Here is a 27,602-nt window from a genome sequence, read left to right on the forward strand (position 1 = left end):
TTTTCAGCTGTTCAGAAACAAAAGGCCTTCTCAAAGTAAAGACTAGCAAAAATGCTGCAAAATTTAATAATCATCTTGTCACAATGACAGGCTTCCTTTGTCGGTGGTTCAAATAGTGGCATGTGTCCCTTGCTGAAATAAAGCACTATAAAATTAAGCCGTTTAAACAAAGCACTGGTTCATCCTAGTGAATGAAATCGTAGCTCAGTTACTTTTGTTAAGTTTATAATGACTCCTGGAACGGGTATAGGGTGAAGTGGTACACAAATAGCTATGCAGTGTAATAAGAAGTGAGGCAGCAAATCTGGTGGCTGAAGCCACAGCTGAATATTGGATTTTTGCTATTTTCAGAAAGTTAAGCCCTGACCATGAAAAGGGTGTTCTAGTTAAACAAGCAAGCCATAGTTGATAGCAGAAAATCTCTAGTTGGCGATTGACTAGAAAAACATAAATGGGAGGTATTGGAACAGTTGTTGTGATAGATGTGTGTTTGGAGATTAGATGTTTGCCTTATCCCTACCATCTCCCACATAGGCCTCATTTTCACTGAGGTGCTAAGCCCGTATCAGGGTTATGTTGGTTCACACTGCAGTTGGGGCTCTCTTGATTGAAGGCTGCTTTATAGGGGCCAGAATCCTAGATGCCAGGGATAATGTATGTACTAAATCAGGTATCAAAGCTGGTTTGGGGGGAAGACCTGGTTAGTCTTCACCACATTTATATGTGCCAAAACGTATGAATGTCCTCTCATAGCGGTCCTCTTTTCAGTAATGAGAAGTCATTACTTATGTAATATCTTGAATTCATGGTGGCCGTAGCATTTCCAGTCATAAGAAAATAAAAGAGCTCTCTTGGATCACACCAAAGGCCCATTGGGTGCAGCATCCTGTTCTCACTGTGGACAATCAGATGCCCATGGGAAGCCCCTAAGCAAGATTCGAGTGCAATCTCCCCAACTGGGATTTCCAGCAATCGGTATTCAGAGGCATACAGTCGTACCTTGGTTCTCGAACGCCTTGGTACTTTCACGTTTTGGCTCCCGAACGCTGCAAACCCAGAAGTGCGTGTTCTGGTTTGCGAACGTTTTTTGGAAGCTTCCATGGCTTCCAATTGAGTGCAGGAAGCTCCTTCAGCCAACCGGAAGACGCACCTTGGTGTTCAAACCGTTTTGGGAGTCGAAGAGACTCCCGGAACAGATTAAGTTCGAGAACCAAGGTACGACTGTACTGACTCTTGACAACAGAGGCAGAACGTAGCCATTGTGGCTAGAGATCTAACGACAGCCTTCTCCTGCATTGATTTGTCTAGTTCTCTTTTAAAGTTGTTCTTTTTGGAGCTTCTGTGGGGCAAGCAGTTCAGCAGATGACATTTACCCTTTCTGCATGCCAGGGAAAGTTTCAGTCGATTAAGTTCTGCTTGTCACACAGGTCTTAAAGCCCCAGGAGCTCTTGCCAGACTTAAGACGCCGATAACTTTATGTGTGAACGAGAAGTTACAATGTAAACACCTGACATTATTCAGGGTACATTTTAGCAGCTCTGTTCCAAAATTGCCGTCAAGGAAATATTAGAAGGTGATTAGATGAGTGCGCCAATTTATTTGTAGCTTGACAAAGAAGGCATTCGTCTCTCTACTTCTCCTTGCAAACATTTCTGATGCTTCACTCTTTGTTTATATTCTTCGGTGACCTCCACTTTTGTCAAGCGTGCATTTAAGTCTTTGAACGTTATGTTTAGTTGGTACCACGTTAGAGAGATGCAGTGAGTGTCTCACATGTTTAGGAACTACAGCAAAACTGATATATGAAGATATCTAGTATTATGGCAGGAGCCGCTTGTTTATTTGTACATTCATATCAAATAGAAATTGGCTAACAGCAATAAACCGTAACATATAGGAAAATATCAAGGAAAAGAATAATCTGTTGGTTAGATTCCCCGCTCCCTGCTTAGATTTATCAGCTCCATTTTGGACGAAGTGCTCGTTCTGTTCACTTCCCCAGCTGCTAATATTGGTGATTAAGTGAACTTTATAGTCTTTGCAGCTTAATTGGTTTCTGTTCAGGGAAACGTTGAGATCATTCTGCATTTCTTAGGTTATTTTAGTCTCTCTATTATTATCCTTAAAATAGTATTCTAATTACCCCTCCAGGGAGGTGGGGTGTTCAGTGATAACTAGCAGTGAAGAGTAAGTAGTAAGAGTTACATCATATAAGCATCATCCCCAAACCTCTTTGAGTCTTACAGCTTGTATGTGTGTGCGTGGAACCTGTATACCTGCTGTCGGTCGTCGAAAGCTTTGTGTTTCACGAGTGGCTGCTCCAATCTCATCTGTCATTTCCGCTAGTAATGTAATAGGCTTTTAATGCAGGTTCACTAACACTAACATCCTTATAATCGGGGAAGGGGGAGCCTGGCAAACGTAGATGTTTTAAGGTTTTGCAACACCTTTACATGCACAGAGTTAAAAAGCAGAACAGCAAGCAGCTGAAGCCCAGGCTTTCTCTTTCTTTCTACTGATGCAAGCTATGTCTATTATTTCCACAGGTTCGATCCATGCGACGTCGATAGCAGCCTCTAGAGTGGAGCAGGCACTGTCTGAAGTTGCCTCGTCTTTGCAGAGCAGTGCTCCGAAGCAAGGTCCTCTGCATCCTTGGATGACTCTGGCTCAAATCTGGCTTCATGCAGGTAATAGGGCACAGCTGCTGTTTTCTTTTTTCCTGCTCATTAGCTACAGGAATCTGTAGTCATTGCCTTCAGCGGGGCAGAATGTTTTATTGTATGTCAGCTAAAAGCACAGCTTTTAAGGACACTTATACGGAATGTGGCATTTCGTTACATTTCAAGACAAGAACATTGTATGCTTAATTTATGAAACAGTAGTCTAGGGGAGGATGGCATTTAGTATTTAACAACCTTGTCAGGAGGTTGAGTTCCCCACCCCACCCCCGCCTCCCCCTTCCCACCCGCTGCTCAGGTTGTGTTAAGTCATGGAAATTTAAAGTGCCTCATTGAAAATTAAGAGTGGCGTTGTTTTGGTGAACTTTAATCTGGGCAGCTCAAACCATGAATTTCAGGCAAAGAAGATAAAATGCCATCTGCAATTATATGCTTTTCAGACTGCAAAAGAGAATAGCAAGCTAAAACTAATCTCGGGAGGGGGGTGGAGAATCTGAAATACATTTTTTATGTAGAATAATAACATTGTAGAGTTGGAAGGGACCACAAGGGTCATCTAGTCCAACCTCCTGCCATGAAGGAATCTTCTTGCCTAACGTGGGGCTCGAACACAAGTCCCTGAGATTAAGAGCCTCATGCTCTTCTGACTTGAGGTGTCAATAACAAACTCATGTAAATAAAAGAGGTTGACTGAACCTTCTGGTGTTAAAGCTCAGATACGTGAGGTATATTGAGATATCGATATTACAGAGTTATGGAATAACGTTTAAGGCAGTTCGACCCACAAATGAGGTGGCAGGCTATTATCAGAGACTATAATGTACCTATTTCAAGAAACGATGCTGTTTTTGAAATACAGGTTAGAAGTAAAATCACTTTTCCCCAAAACAAATCAGCCGAAGACCCATATGATGTATCTGTTAACTGTGCTGTATTGTCTTAGACAGCAAGTTAGAGGAATCAGATCCACAGATTATTTTCCCAAATGAGATGTTGTCTGCAAATACAGAAACTAGAATGCTAGTTACTTGCTCATTCATGAAACCCATCTTGCGCTAATCTTCATCATAAGGTTGTTCTGAGGATTGGGGTGTGGTGGGGCAGGGCATGTACACTGTCCTGAGTCCATTAGTAGGATACAGAGATGAGAAACTTGCAGCCTTGTACCCAGCGTTGCTCCAGAATGCTGAGAAAGCAAAAACTCAGTGCGGTGTTGAAAATTTTGGTGTGCCATCTTGATTGAAAATGGCATCCAATGATGTCCATACCTGCTTCTTGATCTCAGAAACCATCATGCAAAATTTTCATTAAGAAATGTCCAAAATGCATAGAAAACAGACAGACAGACAGACAGACAAATACCGTTCCAAAATATTTAGTAGGGGTAGTAGTAGGTTGATAAAAACAAGAATAGGAAATATCAGCTACCAGTTTCCCAGTAAGGGCATAAAGGTTTGCAACTGTATATTGTGATCCAACACATACTAATCAGAAACGAATCACATTGAGTTCAGTGGGGTGTGCTCCCAGGTACGTAAGGTTAGGACAGAAGCCTTTGTCTGCTTCCTAAAACGACAAATAAAGAGAGGAAGAATCTTGCAGGGAAGAAAAGAATGTACTTGACCTCAGATCTGAACTCAGCCTTGAGGTTGGAAATATAAAGGTATATGGTGTGACCTCTTATGCTATATAAAGGGGACAGATAAATGGGAGCAATTTATGGTACTGAGTTACAAAACAGTTTGATTGGTTTAAACTTTGTTATGTTGTAAAACATCTTGTTGTTAATTATGTTTTATCAGGCAAAATAAATAAATTAGATGCTTGCCTACTAATTCCAGACAGACATAGTGCAGAACCGTCACAATGTGGATGATGCGTGTTTGGGTCTTCCACCATACTTTTCAACTTGAAAGCTCCTTTTTAATGGGAGCAGTAGTGTGGGAGGTGTATTATTTACACATTGCCCATATTTAAATATTCCAAATTCTGTTTGTTCCCCCTTGAATTAAAATGATTGTGTTTAGGTTTTTTAAAAAACAAAGGTAACTCCTAAATCCATAGTTGATCAATACCTTTGTTAGAACCAACCAAAAAGTTACAAGAGTCTTACGGCAGCTTAAGGTCTCACTTTTTGTTTTGTTCTTTAGTCCTCTGTAAGATCAAACTTGTCTAATGCCTTTTCTGTGCTGACTTCTTCCAACTAGTGGAGGTTGTTGGGTATGCCCAATAGTTCTGCAAAGAAAAATGTGATGTCATAGTAGCACACGCATGCTTGTGTGTTTGGGGAGCTTTTCTTCTGGAACAACAGTCCTTCATATATTTTATTTTGTTTTTATTTTTCTGTAAGCCTCAGAAAGCCTTGAGGCTTATTTCATGCCTGAGACAGTGGCCTTTAAACAGTTGACATGTTTCAAATGGTGCTCAAGGTGGCCAAAAGCAATGAAATGCAAATAAAATAAAGCACAATAATATGCAAAGTGAAAACATTAAACAAGGAAGATAAAATACACCAGTAAAATGGCACCTATTTTGCAGCGGCCAAGACTGCATTATGAGTCAAAGGCCGGAATAATTCTCTTCCACACCTTGATGAGAAGGGGTTCCAACTTTAATGCCAGAACCCCACTGTTTGCATTGTATGCAGCGCCACCTTGGATGGTCCCATAATATTTGGGGTTGGTGGGCGGGTGGGAGAGAAAGTAAGAGGTGGTTTGTCATCAGGAAGAGAGGCCTGACAAGTACAGTATGGTGTTGTGTTGTGTTGTGTTGTTTTGTTGTAAGGCACTGTTACTGCAGTGGAAAGTACGTTAAGTAAATGTCCCTGTGGTACATCATGAATGGCCCTTGGGATCCTGGCTGTCACTTTTTCACTTATTTCTATCATGCTGATGATAGTAAATAGCACTTATTTAAAAAGATTTATTGGAAAACAGAACTCCCAGGTGGCTTTCACCTATGGAGGCTAAGGAGGTAAAGAAACTTAATATGACAACCAATTGGCCGAAATATTCTGAGATTTTAGAACAAGAAGGTGGTGAATTTAGATTACAAAGTTATGAGAAAATAAAGTCCAAGGTACGAGATTGGCTCCATTATTTTCAAATAATGGAGGCTTTCAAACAAGACAGGAAAATTGGTTTCCAGGTGGAGAAATCGAAATTAGAAACAGAATTGTTAGAACCCAATACTAAGAATTTATCAAGAATGTACAACTTGCTGTTGAAGTGGAATACAATAGATGAGACAGTGAAGTCTGCTATGGTTAAATGGGCACAGGACATAGGTCATGACATTATGTTTGCTGACTGGGAGCAGTTATGGACCACAGGTATTAAATTTACGGCATGCAATGCCTTACGAGAAAACATAATGAAAATGATTTATAGGTGGTACATGACCCCAGTCAAGCTTGCGAAGATTTATCATTTGCCCAATAACAAATGCTGGAAATGTAAAGAGACTGAGGGTACCTTCTTCCACCTTTGGTGGACCTGCCCAAAGATTAAGGCCTTCTGGGAAATGATTTATAATGAAATTAAGAAAGTGCTTAAGTGCACCTTTAACAAGAAACCAGAGGCATTTCTCTTGGGTATGGTCGGCCAGTTGGTGCCGAAGAAGGACAAGAACTTCTTTTTGTACGCTACTACGGCAGCAAGGATTCTTCTAGCAAAGTATTGGAAGACACAAGAGCTACCCACGCTGGAGGAATGGCAGGCGAAAGTGATTGACTTTATGGGACTGGCAGAAATGACCGGCAGAATCCGCGACCAAGAGAAAGAGACTGTGGAAGAAGATTGGAAGAAATTTAAGATGTATCTTAAGAATTATTATAAAACTGAGGAGTGTTAAAATGCTGAGGGAAAAGAAGACGTAGAATTGCAGCGATAATTGGGTTTAAAATTTAGGGTGGAATAGAGAAAGAGGACGAATTTATATTTAATTGGGCAAGATAGGTTGCTGAATAAGGGTACTAAATTAAGGATGCAAAAAGGGAAAGGTATGGGGAAGTCCGGGAAAAGAGGGTTATGAAAATAAGGTTATGAAAATATGAGTTTTTTGTTTGTCTGTTTTTTGTTGTCTTTTGTTTTTGTTAAAAAATTGGAAATTAATAAAAATCTTTTTTTAAAAAAAAAAAAAACAGAAATAAATCTACACACTATCCTTCCCTTAAAAAAAAAAAAAAAAATAGCACTTATTTAAAAACCTTCGTATGGAAGCAGTTTTTTATATATCAGCCACATTATTTTACAGCGACGGGTAAGGGGAAACACAATTGTGTGTGTGCGTGTAGATGTTGTTTGGTTATTAAAGTACAAGTGAGCAGGAAAGGGGAGATATATAGGGAATTTATAAATCAGCATCTTTACTTCTTCTGTGAAAACTTTGTTAGCTCAGAGCAGTATGAATGATATCAAGCAAAATTTGAGAGAGGGAGAGAAAATGCCTGAAAGTGTCAGTGGAAACAAATTGCATGCAGTCCCTCATCATTAATAACTCATTGAGAGACAGACTTGAGTGCCCGTTTGAGCCTAATCGCACGCCATTTTGCTCTGTAGCCTGAGCTACAAAATTATCAAATGCTTTCATGAGGTCCTTGATGTTTTTATGCAATTATTGGAAGGGCTTCATCAAACTTTTCAGATTTTCCTTTATTCTTCCTATGCTGGTTCCCAGCAGATTGAAGTGCTAATATATGCCTTCACACCTTTGGTTAAAATAATCTTTACTTACTGGGCTGGGATCCAGACAGCTACTTTAAGAATCCCCAAAGGCTTGCATGTGCTCCTCAGATTCCCCACCCCTGCCTTTGAACACTTCCCCATCCCATATTGCTAACAGTTTATGAAACTGTCCCTCGGTTTCAAAAGCGGTTGCTATAGTAGAGAGAGGGGTTGCTCTCTTAGAAATAAAAGTCCAACTTTCCCCTGAGTATTTGGAACTACCGTATTTTTTGCTCTATAAGACGCACCAGACCACAAGACGCACCTAGTTTTTGGAGGAGGGAAACAAGAAAAAAAATATTCTGAATCTCAGAAGCCAGAACAGCAAGAGGGATTGCTGCGCAGTGAAAGCAGCAATTCCTCTTGCTGTTCTGGCTTCTGGGATAGCTGTGCAGCCTGCATTCGCTCCATAAGACACACACACATTTCCCCATACTTTTTAGGAGGGAAAAAGTGAGTCTTATAGAGCAAAAAATACGGTAGTTGCCTGATTCTCTGCCCCAACCTGGAGCTGATATAGGGGATTGGGGGGGGGGTCATATTGTGTGACTGGACTTTGTTCAGTACACGTGACAGTTTAGTTGAATCCCACCCATTGTGTTTTTAAAGGGTCTCAAAGCTCATGCATGTTGTCTGAATTCTCCTGTTCCAGGGCCATGTTGTTGCTGTTGTTTTTTAAAAAAAGTTCAAGGATAGTAATAATAACAAAATAATAGTTTATTATTTATACCCCACCCATCCGGCTGGGTTTCCCCAGTCACTGTGGGCGGCTCCCAACAGAATAGTCAAAACACGATAAAACATCAAACATTAAAAACTTCCCTCAACAGGGTTGCCTTCAGATGTCTTCTAAAAGTCAGGTAGTTGTTTTCTTTCCTTGACATCTGATGGGAGGGCGTTCCACAGGGTGGGTGCCACTACCAAGAAGCCCCTCTGCCTGGTTCCCTGTAACCTCGCAGTGAGGGAATTGGCACAAGGCCCTCAGAGCTGGACCTCAGTGTCCAGGCTGAATGATGGGGGTGGGGACTCTCATAGAGATAGAGATAGCATGGAGAGAGATGGGAGAGGTTTGAAGGCTGTTTTCTTTCATATGGAAACAATCCAGTACTATTTTTCTAGAAAAAGAGGTGCTGGAACTCACCATGAACGCCTCCCTTGTTCTCTTCTAATGGCAACGGTGCCCACCTGAGAGGTGCCGGAACTGATTTCTGGCGAGTTCCAGCTGAGAAAAAGCCCTGAAACAACCCATGCAACCTCATTATTGTCCCACATCAGAGCTAAGCCCAAGTTTCCCTTTGTTCCTTTCCCACCCTACCCTTTGTACCCTTGGATTCACAAAAGCTGGCGTCTCAAGAAAATTAATGAAGATTGGAATATATATAATTGGGAGGGAAAATCTTTGCTTGAGGTAGTTCCCTTGGGGAACTTAGCCATAAAACAATCAATGGAGAGTATATTAGAAGAAGAGTTTGGATTTGATATCCCACTTTATCACTACCCGAAGGAGTCTCAAAGTGGCTAACATTCTCCTTTCCCTTCCTCCCCTATTAATTAGGGAGGACCATTCATTCGTCTCTCTCCTTCCTCCTCCTTACAGCTGAAGTATACATAGGAATTGGAAAGCCTGCAGAAGCCACAGCATGTACTCAGGAAGCTGCTAACCTCTTTCCAATGTCTCACAACGTTCTGTACATGAGAGGTCAAGTGGCAGAACTTAGGGGAAATATTGATGAAGCCAAACGCTGGTATGAAGAGGCCTTATCTATCAGCCCAACGCATGTCAAAAGTATGCAGAGATTGGTAAGTCCTGTTTATACCACAATGCACGCAAAGCGCTTAAACACTGGAAAAGGCTTTGCATATGTCAAGTGCTTTGTGATTAATATTATTATTGCACCCCAATTATACAAACAGTTGGATAATTAGAAATTTGTTGAGCAGTCTACAATGATGTTTCGTAAGTTCAGTTAATGTGGGGCCTTAGGGCATTGGTCTCAAAACTGTTGTGAGCCTATCTGTGGTAGAAGAAGAGAAAGAGAGGACAGAACCACATAGGTAAAAATAATAAATAAGAAACAAACCACTTCCAGTGCTGCTCCTTGGCAGCCCCCCACCCGTGCACAGCACAGTTGCAGCAACAGCCGCATTTAGCTAGCAGAGGGGGGACTTTTCTTGGGGTGACTAGTTTGACTCGCACAACTTACAGTTGTCAGTGGTGGCTTTTTGCCCAGAGGGGCCTTTCCCAGGGTCAGCCAGGGCACCCAGGAGAGGCGAGGTGAGACAGCCAGGAGAGGTGGGTGTCCCCCTTTCAATCACCTGATGTCAAGTTCCATTTTTGCTCCGTGCTTAGAAAACCCAACAGGAACACAGCTCTCCGCAAGCATCAAAGGGCCCCATGCAACACTAAGCACAGGGTTCTGCAGGTGACACCTATCAGCTGGTCAGCAACCTCTACAAGCCATATTTGGGCCAGCCATGTGTCGTATCTGCACAAAAGCTCATGTCCTATATGCTGCCAGATTTTGGGCAGGTGGGTGCAGGCCCATGCAGCGCTTGTGTGAGGCCCGGGCAGGAGTCTTGTTAGAATGAACTTATAAACTCAAACAAAAAAGCAGCAAGTCCCAGGTGCCCCTGTCAGCTTAGCCCTCTGAGACCCGGGCAAATGTACTCGGCTGTTCCCTGCTCTGTGTGGGCCTGGGTGGGTGTGGCTTGACTAAGCCCAAACCACCATGCCTGCCTTGGTGAGCCTAATTAGCCTGTGGGCTGTAGGTTCTGCACCGATGTTAGCGTAGCTTTGATTGTTCTCCCAGATTGCAGTACAACACTGGACCTGCTGACATGCTCATTTTGATTTTGTTCACAGTATGAATTACTTATAAGGCATTTAACTGCTGCATAAGGCATTTCGCTGCATCTGATTTTCGTACAACTTAACTCAATATTTTTACCTCTTTCCTATTCATGCCTTCTGCTTCATGTGGATGGAAATTAGTATTGATTTCAAATTTCTTTCTCAGTTCTTCAAGTGGTTGCAAGTTTTGTAATAAGTTTTATTTCTAAATGCTGTGTGTGTGTTTCACATTTATTAACAGGAAGGGGAGTCTGAAATATTTGGGCACAACAGTGAAATTCCCTTGGTTTTCCTCTACATTTTCTCACTAATAAATGTGATACCTTATATAGTTTCAAACATGTGGATGGTGCCAAAAATCACACAACATCCCAATATATAATATACAATTCAAGACAAAGATATAAGACAGCCAATGCAAATATGTTTCTGTCAGGGAACTGCCATCGGAGCCAGAGGGAGAGAGAGGGCTCCAGAGGGATTCCGGAGAGCGTCCCAGGAGGGAGAGAAGCAGCCCATCTTCTTGGGAAGGAAATCAGCGTAGCACCAGTGGAGAAGGGGGGCAGATGGGGGAATCGGCGAGGTGGCTCCATGGCTCCTCACCGGAGACCAGCGGGGAGAGCACGGGTCCTCCGCTGCCCACACCCTCCCTGCACAGAAGGCTTCCGTGCAGGGAGAGTAGGTGGAGACTAGGCGTCAAAGAGCTTCTTTGCTGGAAGAAGTTCAAGAAACGCCCACTGACGGATTCTGCCAGCGATTGAGACAGCCACGGGTGAGTGGCTGTCCGGACAGAAAGGGTTCACTCAGGCAACCCAGCCAGGTGTGGCGCCAATTTTACGCACGAGCAACCCCTAGGACCATTACAGTTTCCAACGATACGGGATGTCCTACAATATAGATCTTTTGGAAGACTGTCTTATTTAAAAGGGGGGGGGGGCAGCAAGACTTTTGATATTATTTTCCAAGGCGGCTAGAATGCTAATCTTTCAAAACTGGGGGGGGGGACCCCAACTGCCAGTGATATAAAAAAATAAATGTAATAACTTAGGAGAAGGCACCCCAGGATGGCAAGGTATTCATGCTCTCTCTGCCTCATTCCACAACAACACAGTCCAAGTCTATTGGAGGGGGTGTGTGTCTTGTTTTATTTGTCTTATTTGTTAAAACCAGCCAGGAGGGACTAAAGAATGCCATGTCTAGTTTGGCATTAGCGAACGGTTCATAGTGGTACAGAAGTTATAGGCGCAAGTTTGGGAATCTCCTTTCGGCCAGCAGGAATGGTATCTTTGATCTGTTCCATTAGAATTGTATTGCAGAGTAGCCTTTTCAGTGTAGCTTTGCTGTGCAAAAAAACCCAAAAAACAAAACCCCACTGTCCCATTTTAACATAGCTGTTCAAAGTACCTCTGCTGCAAATAGATCTCAGTGGAAAAGTTATAATCCCTTCCTTGTACCCAACGTTTTTATTCAAAAGTAGGAGCTTGTTTCTGCCTAGGCCCCTATGAATTATTCAGAGAGGCTTTTCCTCCCTGCATCCCGAAAAAGAGCACATAAGGCAAAACACCAGAATGGAACACAGAACAGGGGAAGGTTTCTTTTTCTTTTCTTTTTTGGTTCTCCGGCTGTTCGAGATAATTAAGCACATTGGCAAGTGCTAAAAGGTACCTTGTAAAGTGCGTGGGCGGTGGACAGAAAGCAGCACACTTATGTTAAAATAAAAGCCATACATTAAAATCCCCTGCCTTGCCCACTTGAATTCGACTTGAAAGAAGCAGTTTCTATTATATTTCCAGTAAAGACTCCTCTGAACGCCATAGAGACTCTTGTCCTCAGCTGATAGAAAATGGGCTAGGATAACTTCCCTTAATTCTGGGGAGAAGCCTCCTCCCCCCCTTTCCATAACAAACATTACACAAATTTCCAAGATTTAGACAAGAGTGTGGCCCTCTTCCTCATCCTCCCCATGTCCTTTTGCCATTTTTTCCCTTTATGTTTTTCCCCTTTACATTTTGGGCCGCCCCTGCCAATTATAGCAGGCTGGGTCCTACGCTGCCCCAAAAACGTATGCGTTTTCAGTGTCAAGTGTTTACTTAATATATGCAAGTGAGCAGTCACAGTTTGCATTTGCTAAGGGCTAGCGTCTGTAAAATGAGAATAACAAGTCTTCATAGTAATAACAGAACGAGTAAGAGATCAGTGGCATAAGGATTATGTACACACTTCCCAAAATTTTGAAGAGAGGATTTTTTGACTGTGTTTCTAGTTTCCTATAGCTAAGTTTTCTTTGGGTGGATGCTGGTATTATTTGTGTCTCTGCTAGGACTTTTGTAAGAATTCACTTTTATCAGTAATTTTGTACTGCTTTTATGGTGGATTATATTTTATTGTATACATTTCTGTACGCTGCCTTGTTGTGTAAACCGGCATTTACTTAAGTCTGAACAAACTCACCCAGTTCTGCTCCATTATTATGCTAACTTGAGTTAGATTCTACTCCAAGAGCCCATTTCTCCAGAAGAAAAACATTTAATTACAGTGTATTTTTTTGTGTTGCCATTCCTTGGTGCTCCAGCTGAGCATCTATGCATACATAGGGAGCCCGCCTTTCCCGAAATTGGCTTGAGGGGGTCAGGAGAAAACCCGGAACAGCATAGAGGAGCAAGAGAGTGGCCAGTGGCCAGGATATCTTGTTTGATATTCTTCTTTCTGTTGGCAGAGCGGATAATTTCATTAAGTATTTATTTTTTAAAAAAATCTACTGGAAAATGTTACTGAAACAAAGTTTCCACCTTGTAATGAAACAGTTTTTATAGTGGTCCTTTGAAGATGAAATGTCAGGTGGCAGGTTCATGTGAGTTTTCCATTTTATTGTCTCCTTTGTGTGTTAGCGTTGGAAAAGATGCTCTTTTCCATTGCTTATCAGTTAAACAGAAGCACTTCTGTGATTTGGAAAATATCAATTAATGGCAGTGCTCAAGCTAGAGCAAGTTGTGGCAATGACTTCATGCTCGTGTATCTAATTGCATTGAACTAAGCAGATCCTTTCTATCCAAACTTATGATGTCATTGCGATTCACTCATCTTGTATCTGGTTAAAGTGCTAGTGTTGAACTTCACTGGCCTAACAAGGTGCATTCTTCAATAGAATTGTATGTTGTTGTTGTTTAGTCGTTTAGTCGTGTCCGACTCCTCGTGACCCCATGGACCAGAGCACGCCAGGCATTTCTGTCTTCCACAGCCTCCCGCAGTTTGGTCAAACTCATGTTCATAGCTTCGAGAACACTGTCCAACCATCTTGTCCTCTGTCGTCCCCTTCTCCTTGTGCCCTCCATCTTTCCCAACATCAGGGTCTTTTCCAGGGAGTCTTCTCTTCTCATGAGGTGGCCAAAGTATTGGAGCCTCAACTTCAGGATCTGTCCTTCCAGTGAGCACTGAGGGCTGATTTCCTTAAGAATGGATACGTTTGATCTTCTTGCAGTCCATGGGACTCTCAAGAGTCTCCTCCAGCACCATAATTCAAAAGAGTTATATAGTGTGTTTTATTTAATGTTTTGTCAAATTGTGCATATCAGAGAACAGTGTTCTGTCATGAGGGTCAAGCCAAGCTCATCATTTAAAATAATAATGATGTACAAGGTGTAGCCCCCCCCCCCCGATTTACTAGGACAAATGACACATGATGCTAAAAGTGTCCTTAGTAACTACTTCAAACTTTTTCCTAAGACTCATAGCCAGGGGGAGCGCTCATGGAGATCACAGCTTGGGAATAAACACTTAAATTCTCCGTGCACACTGCTGTCCTGGTGAAACTGCTATTAAATTGCTTTGAAGACTTCATGTAGCTATTAATAACACATTTAGCCTGACATATAGTTTTGCCTTAAAAGAATGGGCAGAGAGTTCTTGACAATGCAAGAAACCTAGCCTATTTCACAGAATTCAAGGAGATGCTGAATGTCTGCATTTCAGCCCACTGGTGCAGCAACATACTAATTTTGTATCAGCATGCCAATTTTTTTTAGTAATGTATCAGTATCAATATTTGCCTAGTATATAGGCCAATTTAACTGCGGTTCCATGATTTCTGAACCAGACATAATTATGTGTAGAAACTTAAGTGATCCAACTAGGAATTTTAGTAAATCAACTGATTAATCAGCTAGCCAATTAAATCATGACTAATGCTCAGTAGCAGTGCTGTTTCCTGAATATTAACTGATGGTAACTTCATTTTGACTAAGTATAGCATGTGTTGTTGGTTTTAGAAGAAGAACATGCTTTTTTTAAAAAAATTGTAAGGAAGCTTGATAATGTGTTTATAGTGTCTGCTCAGTTAGATAATACACTGTATTACCTTTTAATTTGGTGAGAGGCGCTCCTATTCAAGGCTTCTTAAAGCAATTTAATGTTATAATATTAATTAAGAACTGATTATCAGTTTTGCTGCAAAATTGGCCATGAAGATGTGATGTTGAATGAGATTAAATTATATTCCGTTACCCCCCATGATCCTTAAGGACTGGGTGAGCTGCAGGCAATTCAATGAAAGTAGTAATTTTCTTTGCTGCTTGCCTATATCTTTTTTCTGTCTCTGATCTTCGTCACTGTTTAGTTGTACAGTTGTAATATTTGCATAGCCTTGTGAGATCCTATACTTAAATCCAGCATGCTGTTTTCCTTGCACTGAGCCGCTACACCAGAATGCAGCAGAATAGTTATCGTGTTTACTCACTTTGTCGAATGTTAAGGCCTTTATCTGGACACTTGGTCCTGTTTAAAATACAAGGAGTGGGGAGAAGAAACAGGGCCTTTTCAGTGGTGGCTCCTCTTGCTTAAACCTGTTTAACCAGGCAAGTTCCCTGGTGAATGTCAGAAGGTTCCCAAAGACCTTCCTCTCTAGGAGTGCCCCTTGGGTGAGTGATTCTGGCTCTTTACTTCACATTAGTTTTAGATTTTTAGTGCTTAGCGATTATCAATTAAGCTGTCTAAAAGAAAAACTTGGCCAGTAAATAATTCCATGCAAAATAATGAACTTGTTCTCCAAGTGTGGATCCTTGTGTAGCCAAACTGGCAGGTATCAGCACATCCTGGGAAGTCCTAGCATTTTGAAGTATGAAAAATCTTCAGACCAAAATAAACCAGTAAGGATTGAGCGTACTCAATGGCCACAGAATGCAGAGTGTCTAGGGGTGGAAAACCAAGAGAGGAGATTTCAGTAGAGCATCCTAGGAAACGGGATGGCTGCCTGGAAGGAACACTGAACAGGAGCACTGCACACTGCAATATTTTGACTTCGGTCTTCCATGATCTGCTTCCACCTCTCCATCCGCTTTTTTCCTGTGTTGAGCAAGAAGGTCTGAAGAGGGGTTCTGAGTGCGTTTGACTTGATCCCCATGCCCTATCTTCTGCTTACCCATAGTTTATATTGTGGTATTATTTCAAAAAGCAAGGCTTTTAGGGAAGCATCCGGATTATACATATTGAGACCCTGACATTGTCTTTGGGAATATAGCTCTGTGGCATTGTTTGGGGCTTTTGCTTAGGAAATTGGATGGAGAAGTTACGCTGACAAAGATTCGGCATGCTAAAAGGAAGCTTCCATGCCCCAAAGCCACATTTCCTTGCATAAAGCATTTGACCTGGAAGAAAGGGTCTTTTATAGCACTTAATGGTCAGGTTTTAAAAGGGGAGCAAAGCAGACCATTAGCAAACCACCAACCTTGAAAGAGCACAGAGACAAAAGGCCCTGTTAGCGTTACAAGGGAGCTAAAAGCTTAAGCATCATGCAGTCCTCTTTGGGAGATGCTAGAAAGCATCATGCACATGAAGCCCAGGATCTGTGCGCACATTTCTTTACACTTTTGCTTTGGATAAAAATGTGTTTTACGTGTAGCTAGTTAATAATGGAGTGAGAACCCCAAATATATATTCTTTACCCAAGGCATGACTTTTCAAGGGAGTCGCTCTTGCTTCTCCTCGTGCCATCTGAGGTGAGGCAAGTGGTAAGAGAGAGAAGGCTGCTGGCCATGATGGCTGTCAACGTGTAATGGGGTTTGGGGTTGCTTGTGCGTAAGGCACAAACTGCTCCAAGCTGAGTAGTTTGGTTAAAACTTTCCCCTGACTGGACAGTCAGTATTCCGTGACTGTCTCAATCACTGGCAGAATCCGTCAGTGGGCATTTCCTGAATTTCCTCCAACATAAAAGTTCTTTGACACCAAGTCGCCGCCTAGCTTCCCTGCGCGGAAGCTTTCTGCGCAGAGTGGGCGTCCCAAGGGGAGGTCCTGTGCTCTCCCCGCTGGTCTCGCTGGAACAGTCCCGGAGCCTTCCCTCCGAAGCTCCCTCAGCCTCCCTTTCCTCCCTGGCGTCACGTCTATTTCCTTCCCCAGCGGAAGCTCTCCCTCTCTCCTTGCTGGTTCCCTCTCCAGCATCATTGGGGAGCCTTACCACCACCCTTGGCTCCGATGGCAGTTCCCTGACAAACGGTTTCCGCTGTCTGAGGCGGTGTGCCCCTGAATACCCATCGCCATAGGTGTAGCCAGGATTTTTGTTGGGGGGAGCAGGCCTTTTGTTGAGGGAGCAGAACCTCAAGTTTGCTATGTATTTTTATTGGTTTTTATTGATTGGGGGGGGACTGCCCCTCCTTGGCTATGCCCATGCCCATTGCTAAAGATCGCAAGTAGGGAAAGCTCTGTGGCAATCAGATCCTGCTTGCAGGTTCCCCATATGCGTCTGATTGGCCACTGTGAGAACAGAATGCTGGACTAGATGTTCCCTTCTTATTTCTTACAGTCTTTGTTGTTGTGGCATCCAGTTTGTGGAGCTCTCTCCCGAGGAGTCTCTCACCCTGAGAAGAGAGGAATAGAAGAGGGAGGGAGGGAGGGAGGGAGGGAGGGAGGGAAGGAAGGAAGGAAGGAAGGAAGGAAGGAAGGAAGGAAGGAAGGAACTTACCATTTCCATCTGTCAGTTACATACAAAAAAATTACTCAAAATATTCTCTCTAGGCTAACATCCAGCGGTTCTACCTTCTGGTAGTGGTAGTAGTAGTAGTAGCAGTAATTATTATAATTTATACCCCACCCATCTGGCTGGGTTTCCCCAGTCACTCTGGGTGGCTCCCAACAGAATATTAAAAACACAATGAAACATCAACCATTAAAAACTTCCCTAAACAAGGCTGCCTTCAGATACTTTCCCATTCTTCAGACCTAAACATCTTAAGTTCATTCCTTTTCGTTTCCCAGGCTGTGACTTCTCCCATCGGGTCATCTTGGAATTTGAAGTACCAACTTTCATTTTTTAAAGAGTAATATTTTAGGTTTTGTGGTTGTGAAAGCATGATGACCTTGAAGCTGAACCATTAGCACAAACTAATACTTTGAAATATTAACTTTTTGAAAGCATCATTAAGCTTGGCTTCTTCTTTTTAAGCAGTAGAAGAAGAAATAGGGGAAGTACCAGTCAGTTGAGCTTACAGTTGGTGCCCATGTGTTGCTTCAGTTAGCGTGAATCATGAGTATATTATCTTGACACAAAATAAAAAATGCATGGAAAAGAGAGAAAGTGCCTCCTCACGTCACTCACATTTATGTGTAAATCATTTCTTGGAAATCTTTGCAGTTATTTAGCTGCTGTACAAAGAATCTTAGCGGTGAAAATCTTGGCAAAATGTCTGCTCAGAATGGCAGAAAGCACAATTATTGGAAGGGAGGGGAAGTTTTGGTGCAGGTGGGTAGCATGTGAGAGATATAGATTCATTATTCCTACGTGCCCACTAAGTTCCCTGGGGTGACCCTGGGCAAAGTTGCTCAGCCTAGCTCACCTGAGAGCGCTTGTGGTGCTCTTTGTACACTGAAGTTGGATATAGGATAACAATAACAAGGTAGATTGTGTGTGGCTTCTGAATGGCCTCTATAATTGAAACCAGAAAAGTACTTGTAGAAGGATGATGACGATGATGTTAATAATAATAATAATAATAATAATAATAATAATAATAATAATAATTTCTTATTTATAATCTGCCCATCTGCCTGGGTTTCCCAAGCCACTCTGGGCGGGTTCCAACAAAATATTAACATATAATAGTCCTTAGATATTAAAAGCTTCCCTAAACAGGGCTGCCTTCAGATGTCTTCTAAAAGTCTGGTAGTTGTTTTTGCCTTTGACATTTGGTGGGAGAGTGTTCCACAGGGCAGGTGCCACTACCAAGAAGGCCCTCTGCCTGGTTCCCTGTAACCTCGCAGTAAGGGAACCGCCAGAAGGCCCTCAGAGCTGGACCTCAGTGTCCGGGCTGAATGATGGGGGCGGAGACACTCCTTCAGGTATACTGGGCCGAGGCCGTTTAGGGCTTTAAAGGTCAGCACCAACACTTTGAATTGTTCTCGGAAACATACTGGGAGCCAATGTAGGTCTTTCAAGACTGGTGTTATCTTGGTCTGTCAAATATTGTGTTTTTCATATGAAAGGACATCAAAAAACATAGAAACCTTGACTTGAAAATAGATTTTTTTTGATACATTTAATCAATTATATAAGACATATTACTCTACTATTGAAGCTTACATAGTCTCCTTTTACTTCCTAAGCAGCCAGAGATGCATCACCTGGAGCCAAACTTGAAATAGTGGCTTTTTTTTCTTATGCCCAGAGTACCTCTTCTGCCTAGAATTCTTTTTCTTGGAAAAACATTAAAAAGTAAACAACCAAATTGAACAATTGCCACATAAATCATAAGATCCAAAATGAAAGTACAGAAAATTAACAGCAACACCCACCCCCAAACAAAACCCCCTAAACAATATTCTGTTCAGCAGCCTCAGCTTTTGCAGCTGGAGTCAGTCCAGGCCCTGCCCTCCCAGGCCGGGTGGAAAAAGGCAGGGAGCAGGTCTTCCAGGACTCAGTAGTCAATATTCTTGATCCCCCTCCGCTCAGAAAACACCATTTATATTGTTCTGTATAATACCTGTACAAAAGATGCAAAACAGGTTTTTTTAAACAACAACAATTGATTTGTTTCAGTAGCCTAATTTGGAAATAGAAAAGAAAGGCTATTTCTGTTGTTAAACAGTTGGTAATCGGAAATCCTTGGTACTCTACTGCAAGTTACCCAGAGATCTATCCTGCATAAACAAAGATCAATCATCTTTTGTATGAGCCATGTTTTGTGGCTCTTGTATCAATATTATTTACTTTTCTCTTCCTCTGATTAAATGTTTAGATTCATATCAGATTGAAAATGCTTTTCTGTAATTATTTCTGCTTATACTGGGGAAGGATGACTTAAGTAACCAGTATTGTTGTACTAGAAAGCAAAAACATCGCATCTCATTTTGTTTTGTTGCTTTTCATTAAAAGCAGCTACTCAGTTGAATCTATACACCTATGAAATAAATGGCTTCGTAAAATACACAGCAGGGCCAGCAGGAGGTGAGAAAATAAGCTTAGAAATGAAGGACAGAGAAGTTGTGCCAATGTGGAAATATAATTCTCCTACATCAGGGCCAACTCCATTTCCTCTTTTCAGATTTCCCCCCACTTTACCACAGGTTCAAAACCATGAATGTTACTGTTTTCTTGGCAGCTCAGGATGAACTTTGATGGATTTAAGTGTTTCTGACTTGGCACATAACCCACTTGTAACAAAGCACAAATTTTAAAAAAAAACAGATTTACTGCCATTCAACATGAATTTATTCCATATATGTCAAATTCACATCACCCTTTATGAAAGCAACCAGTGGTTGTTTTTTTCCCTGGGGGGACGGGACGCAGGGGTATGCATACCCCTAAACATTTTGTAAATCTAAGTTTGGCCTCGTTGAGGGGCAGTATTTTAATACGAGTAGGAAAATGAGAGTACCCCTAAATTTTTTTTTTAGAAAAAAAGCACTGAAAGCAACACACACTTCGTGGAGGGCCCTGTGTTGGATGTACACAGAGAGATACAGGCACTTTTTCGGGCAGCCTTTTTACAGCACCAGCATTCTCATAAACTGTAGAAATGTTCATCCAAATGCACATAACTGTGGTATACAGTAGTTGCTGCTGCTGCTGCTGCTACCACCATGTTCATTTTGTGCCAGCCATTAGTTACTGAGAAATAAATGAGTAACTGCCCTGCTGAGGTGGGGTGATAAATGGAGCAATGATACAAAAAGCAGAAAATTTGCCAATGATGTGCTTGATCTTTGGAGTTGATCAAGAAAACCTATGTAAAAGCAGGATGTACTGAAAAAAAGAGGCCAAGGGAAACTGTCTGTCTGGTAGTACTGCTGACAAAGGTGTCCTGTCATTGTACAAACTGTGACTTTTTGGTGCAGCTGGATTCCTGAAAAATCTAAGGTTTTTTTCCTGTTTCTTTTGCTGCGATCGAATTCCTAGCTCTGACTGTTGCAGAGATGCATTTTAAAACCGTGTGTGACTCAGGCCTCATGCAGCTGAGTTGTGTGGGTGGATGCAACTTGCATTTGAAGAGAAGTGTTATGATTTAAACAGAAATAGATATCTAAGGGCGGCAAGCAGTTGGTCTTGTGTTCTTTTGCTGTAGGAACCTGGAGGCAGTACTGCAGGCCAATTACACATCTTGTTAAAATAGGCCACAGGGCTTGGTTTTTCAACCTGCCCATGCTGCAAAGCCAAAAAGATGTAGATTGTTGTGATACTTTGTGCATTCACAATTTTTAGGCCAATAAGATACATCACCTGAATCATGCCCAGAAGAAAAGCTTGCCTGACACTTGCTTTGGTGGTGTTTCGCTGCCAAATGAAGGCCTTTTTATTTTCCCAGGCCTTTTAATCTATTTAAGATTTTTAAAAATCAAATCTCTGCAACTTGTCTTTCTTCTGTAGCATACTTTTACCATATTGTTATTTAATTTCGAATTGTTTCCTTATTGTAAGCCTCTGCTTTAGGACAGCCTGTGCAGTCATACCTCAGAAGTTGAACAGAATCCATTCCGGAAGTCTGTTCAACTTCCGAAATGTTTGAAAACCACTCACTTCCGGTTTTCAATCGTTCGGGAGCCAGAACGTTCAACTCCCAAGGTGTTCAGGAGCCAAGGTACGACTGTAAACTTTTCAAGCAAATAAGTAAATAAATAGTTCAGCTTCCCCCCAGCGGCGCGCCCTGAAGCTGGGGGAGGAGCAAGCTGCCCATGGCCGACATTCGGCGTGCCACCAACCCACGACTCCCAAGCTGTCAAAACGAAGGGAGAAGGGGCAAATGCCGCCAGCAAAGCAGCATAGCTCCCCCCCCTTACCCCAAAGGCTCGGGGTAGGCTTGGGAGTCGCAGGGGGGCGGCGGGCTGAATCTCACCCCCCTCAGTGAGGACACCCGGGGCGATCTGCCCCCGCCACCCCCCTTCCTATGCCCCTGTTTCCCCCCACCAACCTGGTGCTCTCCAGATGTTTTTTCTCTACTGCTTCCCTCAGCCTCAGCAATGGTCAGGGACCGTGCAGAGTTGTAATATCTGACAACCTCTGAAGGGCTTGAGGCTGGGGAAGGCAAATGTTTTCTTGAAGCAGCATGAGCCTCCCTTTATCAGCATGGCATTTAAGGAATAAACAAAGATTTCTCAGCAAGAAAGAGAATGATTTAGAATTCAGTAACAATAAAACAGAAGTATGTTTTGATTTTACTCCAGCTCTTCTTCCTTTGATACGAGCTGTTATGGCTCGTATGAATTCAGGATGAGTTTTAACGCAGCAAGTGTCCTCATGCCCAGTTAGGCCAATGGTGCGCCTAAAACGGCACTGGTACATTCTTTACTTTAAATACATCTAGGTCCCTTTTAGTTTCTTTTGAAATTGATTAAATTAGTTTACTTGAAATCAGTGGAAACATCAATTGATTGTCATGTTTAAAATACATATTTGCCATTCCAGAGCGCTGCAGCTTAAAACAAACCGTACACTCTTGCCATTTCAAATGTTCCTCAGTACAAAGCTTTTCTTTCTTCTGCAAGGAGCTGCTTTCTTGTTAAAGACTTCTAGAATTGCACTAACTTGTTTCATGCATTCATTTGTTGTTGTTTTGGAGCAAAATAAAGTTCAGCGTGTAGCAACAACCACGGCTGACCTTATGAAAACACTGTTGCCAAGCAGAAGAGCATTTTCCCCTTAGCAACAAGAGTTTTGCAGCAAGGAAAAGCAATTCAATACCTTAGCTCCAAGGTTTGTTTGAGGGCGACAGGGCGGGAGGGTAAGAACAATGAGGATTGGACTCTTCACTATACCACAGCTGCATTTATGTAGTGTACTAGAGAGTTTGCATTGTACAATCAAATAGACAGGAACAGGCATGAAAAACAAACATAATAACATAGTCAAGACATACATTGCATACAAACAGTGTTCCACTGTCTAGTTCAGTTCAATTCTTTTATTGTGAGGCCTTGCAAAGTTTACTTTTTAAAAATAAATAAATAGTCCTTTTCTTTTTCCCTTCAGAAGAGAAACAAGTAACTGTTTTGAAACCCTTCCATCTCTAAACGAATAATATATTCTGTTGATAGCCTTCCCCTGGCATATTGAGGATTTGGACCTGGGGGAGAGAGAGATGGTTCCTTATATTTATCAAAAATCCACCAATAAAAGAATTCAAAATAAATTATCTGGTGAAGTTTTGCCCAAAATATTAGATGTAGAATCTAGAACGATTTGAATAAGCTGTAATTTTGCCATTGACCAGAGGGATTCTTGAAGATCCTAGATAAAGTAGGATCACTAATACCCAATAATGTAAAAAATATATTGTGTTTCAATGTAGAATGGATATTATATTCCAATAGCCTTAACTGGCACGAAAATATAGTTTGACTACCTGTTAATTTTTGTAAGTTTTTATTATTTGAATGCAAAGTTCATTTATTGTGAGTCAGGTGGAGATGAAGGATTAGCAAGGAATGTTTGCATTCTAAAACCCTCTTGGGTTTGTTTTCTTTACTACATTCATATTTTCAAATCTGAATGCCGCTTTTAAGATTTTACCTCGTTTGCCCAAAGCACTTGCCTGATTAGAATAAACAGATTAAATGTCACATGTGTCCTTTCTTCAAATGAAAGCACTAATAAATAGTTTCCTGGATCATTTCATGCTTCCTTTAGAGAAGCAGCCATGCTACTCCTGCTACCCTTTTAATCTGCTAGATAGACAATAAAATCCCTGAGAAGGAGGAGATGTCTGGATTCATTTATTTGCTCATATACTTTTAACCTTGCCCTCACGGTCGGTACGAAACCTGTACCTTTCTCTGTATGTGCAACTGATACAGCTGGAATACCCCTCCCCTTAATACTAATTTAGAATACTAATATTCCAAGCATAGTCACATCACAGACTTGTTATAAAGGCATTGTTATTTTAAAAAATGCTAGTTATCCAGTATGGTTGAATTCTGAAGGATAAATAAAATCTAATGGTGCTTTAGCTATAGTGGCTGACTGAAAAGAACTCTTTTTATTTAAAGGTATACTGTGTATAAACACAGCTCACTAAAGTACATTCTGCTCATTAAGAACAATCAACAGAATGGGAAATGTCACCTTTATATACCTTAGAGCAGTGATTTTCAACCAGTGTGCTGTGGCACCCTTGGGTGTTGCGGGCAACACTGGCCTCTGTCCCTCTTTCCTTCTCTCCCTCCTCTGATGCCCTCTCACATCTCTGCCTCCCAAAGGCTTGCACAGCTGTTTTTTGCAGCGGTCCTGGCTAGAAGCTCCCCAGGCAAATGGTGCCTCTGGGGCTGGCCAGGGGGTGCTGGTTGCCAGGAGCTGAGGCGGCCTCAGAGTGAGGGAGCCCAGCCAGCCAGTCCGCCAGTCCGCCAGCCCTTGCTGTTGGGAATGGACAGACAAGTCCCAGGCACCCTGTGGGGCAGTGTGACCGGGGGTGGTGGTGGCAGCAGCTGCTTGGAGGACTCCCAAGGAGAGGGGAGAAGAGAGGAGGCTGAGGAAACACTCCACAAGGAAGGGTGTTTTTCAAGGGTGAGAGGCTGCCAGCTCTGCAGGCAAGGGGTGACACAACTGGGTTCCTGAGCCCCACAGGGGTGTTGCAGAAAGAATGTAGTTGGTCAAGGGAGCTGTGGACTCAAAAAGGTTGAAAACCTTTGCCTTAGAGTGAATGTCCCGGAGGGAGGGGAGTGGTTCCATGTATGCATAGTGTATCGTGATCTTTACATACTCGTTTAATTTGTTTTCTATGTTTACAAAGCATAGTTTATAGCCACTTGCTGTTCTGTTTGTTTTCTCAAAAGGCTAGCTTCTACCTGCCAGAATTTGAAGTGGAAGGAGTCCTCAGTTGACTAATAGGTTGATGATCTCATTATTCTAGGAGTTTAAAAAGCTTGCCCTTGTTTGAGAATACCAAAGAGGAAACTTCCCATTGGGAAAAATAATCCTGTTTTATGGGGGTGTCCTTCCCTCTTCCCCCCCAAAAAATTGGTTCCCTAACAATTGCTTGACACAGAGGTGGAATGCCTCCCTTCCACTGAATCTAATAATTGCACATTCATGTGTACAACTGAACTGTTTATTTGTGTGTTGATGAAGAATGCATACTGCTTGCCTTAACTGTAATGGAAAATTGCAAGAAGTGCTGTTGAATAGCTGCCTTTTCCTCCAGGATTGCACAGCCTACACTTGCCCTTTAGGAGTTCCTCTCAGCTAAATCACCGGAGGCTCAGCCTCTGCACACATACATCTTCCGTTCATTTTCCATTTTAGCATGTGCTCTTCCTCTTGCAGAATTTGCCCAGAGTGCAGAATCCAAATATTTTGGGATTTGGTAACGGCCCAGCCTTGTTGCCATGGTTTTCTCACTTGCCCTGACCGAAGAATGTGCTCTTCTCTTTTTTAAATTTGCAGTATTTCATTGCCCTTCCCTCAACCTCTTTCCCATGGCACTCTTTTCTCTGCTTGCTGCAGGCTTTGATACTTCACCAGCTTGGAAGGTACAGCCTGGCCGAGAAGATCCTTAGGGACGCTGTCCAGGTGAACTCCACGGCCCACGAGGTTTGGAATGGCCTCGGGGTGGTTTTGCAAGCTCAGGGCAATGACGATGCGGCAACCGAGTGCTTCCTGACAGCGCTGGAGCTCGAGGCCAGCAGCCCCATTGTCCCTTTCACCATCATCCCTCGAGTCCTCTGAAAGGCTGTCCGGGTAAATTGATGAATCATCATGTGAGAATGTTAGGAAGCATGCTGCGTAAGCCTTCCTCCTGATTCGAAGGGCGGCTCTTCAGGCTGAGAGGTAATGCAACAAAACAGGCAATCTGCTCATTACTGTGGGGGATTCTGACTGTGGAAGTGATACAGCATCTTATTGTTAATGCAGAGAAATAACTAACCAGAAGTGTGGGGGAACCACACACATGCCCCCACCCATGTATCACCTACATCTTCGCCCCATAGTAGTTTTAAAGCCTGACGCTATTGTTCAAATGGGTATTGTGCCATGTTTTATTAGGTGACATCTGAGTGTTATGTAAAACTTTAAATAGAATCAAACACCAACTGTAGAATAATAGATTTGAGTTAAAATTCAGTGGCAGAGCAGCCTATTTTTAACCAAGCCTGTCAAAGACCCGTTCTCTTCATGTCTTTCAACCTCTCTGGGCCCGGAATCAAAATGTGAAATTTGCTGTGCTCCATCTCTGCAGTAGTCCAGGCAGACAAATTAACCGAAAGGTTTATGTTTTTAGTTGTTTATAACTGTGATGTGTAGCTAATTGTTATTGCCTTTATTTAGAAGAGAGGTTGTGTACAAGAATATTTATATTTTACCAATGTATGCCTGTTTAAAAGAAGAAGAAGAAGAAATGAAAAGAAAATATTAGTTATTTAAGTTTAACTTTTTTATGTGAATTCAGAGTTTATTTATCAATGGAAATATGTAAAAAGATGCTAAAAACGGAATATTTACCGACATTCCTTATGCATTATAAACCCACTTGGCTCAATGGGAAGATTATGTTAATAATAAAAATGATTTTTGGATGGATATAGTGCTTGTCCTTCGTTTTGAGAGCTAGATGAAAATAATCAGGCTGCCCCAAAATGGCCGTCTGTACCACAACACAGCCACAGTAGAAGATTTGATTAATCTGATACCTCTGTTTTACAAAAAGATGCTCAGAAGAACATCTAATTTGAACTATTCTAAAATCCAGGGCAAATGCCAGATCTGAGAAAAGGTCGAGATCCACCATTAAATCAGGGGCTCAACTGGGCTTACACATAGCATGCTGGTTCAGTCATGTCAGAACCCTCCAAGAAGTGGTTTTAGAGCATACCATGTGAGGCGGGCTAATCTGTGTGACAAACAGCTGCCACTTGTTGGCCACACTTTCCCTTTGCTCAGAGTTCGCTGTCAAGCAGTCTTTTCATTTGCTGCACATAAGTATATGGAAGGTGTAAACCAATAGACCACTTTTATGTCGAGTTATATAATACTTAATACGAGCAGCTTGTCTTCCTATTTAAATTGGGTCTGAAAACAGCCCTTGATCACAGCTGAATCAAAAACTTCATCCAACTGGCCTGGAAATTCCTGTTGAATTAGTCTCCAACGGGGAGCTGGGCCTGTTTTGTTAAAAGGTACTTAAAGCCACTGTTGGACCCTGAGATGGCAAATGCTGTGGAGCATTGAAGAATTAGCTCTTATTTGTACAGACCCCTCGATCAAAACAAGACACAGCAGGTCTAATTGGTAATTTACAGAAAATGGAACCAATGTGGGTAGCCATTAGCAAATTAACTAAAAACATGCCTTCCTACTTGTAATTCCCTTTTGCTTGATCATCATGCATAGGGCTTTGGCCATGTGGCAGCAGTCGGGTGGAGGGCAATGAAGTAGGTTCTGTTGTCCTTTAAAACATTAATATCCTGCCTTTTAAAAAATCTGGCTAAAACACTGCAAAATCTATAAAAGTTGCATTACAAGCCCGGAATTGTAGCTTAACCAACAACTATAAAGAGTGTTTTTGACACGGCACTCATTTCCCACTAGTTTATGGTTGTGTTGTGGAACCCCTGGGAGGAAAATATCCAGCTTGGATTGTAGATTGTGTAAGTTAACTTCCGCACATGATCTGTAACAGTGCACTTCTTGAAAACAAAAACAAAAGGGAAGAGTGCAACACAGATTTGCAAGAAACACCCCACCCCCACGGTTGGAGCAGCAGTGGTGGTGACTGATGTCCATTGGGACCAGTAGGGCAGAAGGAAGAGAGGTCAACAGTAGACGGAGCTAGATCAGTTATTGGCAGAGCTAGACCCAATGACTGGCTGAGTTCTACAATGGCAGCTAAAGAAGAGGAAGGTGGCAGCCCATGTAACATTCCCTGGACCGTTTGT

General features: G+C 42.2%; 1 protein-coding gene across 3 annotated transcripts in view; it reads left to right on the forward strand.

Annotated features, from left to right (window-relative positions):
- The window catches only part of TTC7B (tetratricopeptide repeat domain 7B), a 103,383-nt gene extending 77,136 nt beyond the window's left edge, over positions 1-26,247 (forward strand). For all 3 annotated transcript variants that reach the window (XM_079948032.1, XM_079948033.1, XM_079948034.1), the window contains 3 exons: positions 2,547-2,687; positions 9,000-9,202; positions 25,174-26,247. In XM_079948032.1, the coding sequence (XP_079804158.1) occupies positions 2,547-2,687; positions 9,000-9,202; positions 25,174-25,395 (566 nt within the window). In that variant the 3' untranslated portion in view covers positions 25,396-26,247. The remainder of the gene's footprint in view (positions 1-2,546; positions 2,688-8,999; positions 9,203-25,173) is intronic.
- The last annotated feature ends 1,355 nt before the right edge of the window (positions 26,248-27,602 follow it).

This window comes from Podarcis cretensis (genome assembly GCF_951804945.1).
Source record: "Podarcis cretensis genome assembly, chromosome: 1".
NCBI lineage: Eukaryota > Metazoa > Chordata > Lepidosauria > Squamata > Lacertidae > Podarcis > Podarcis cretensis.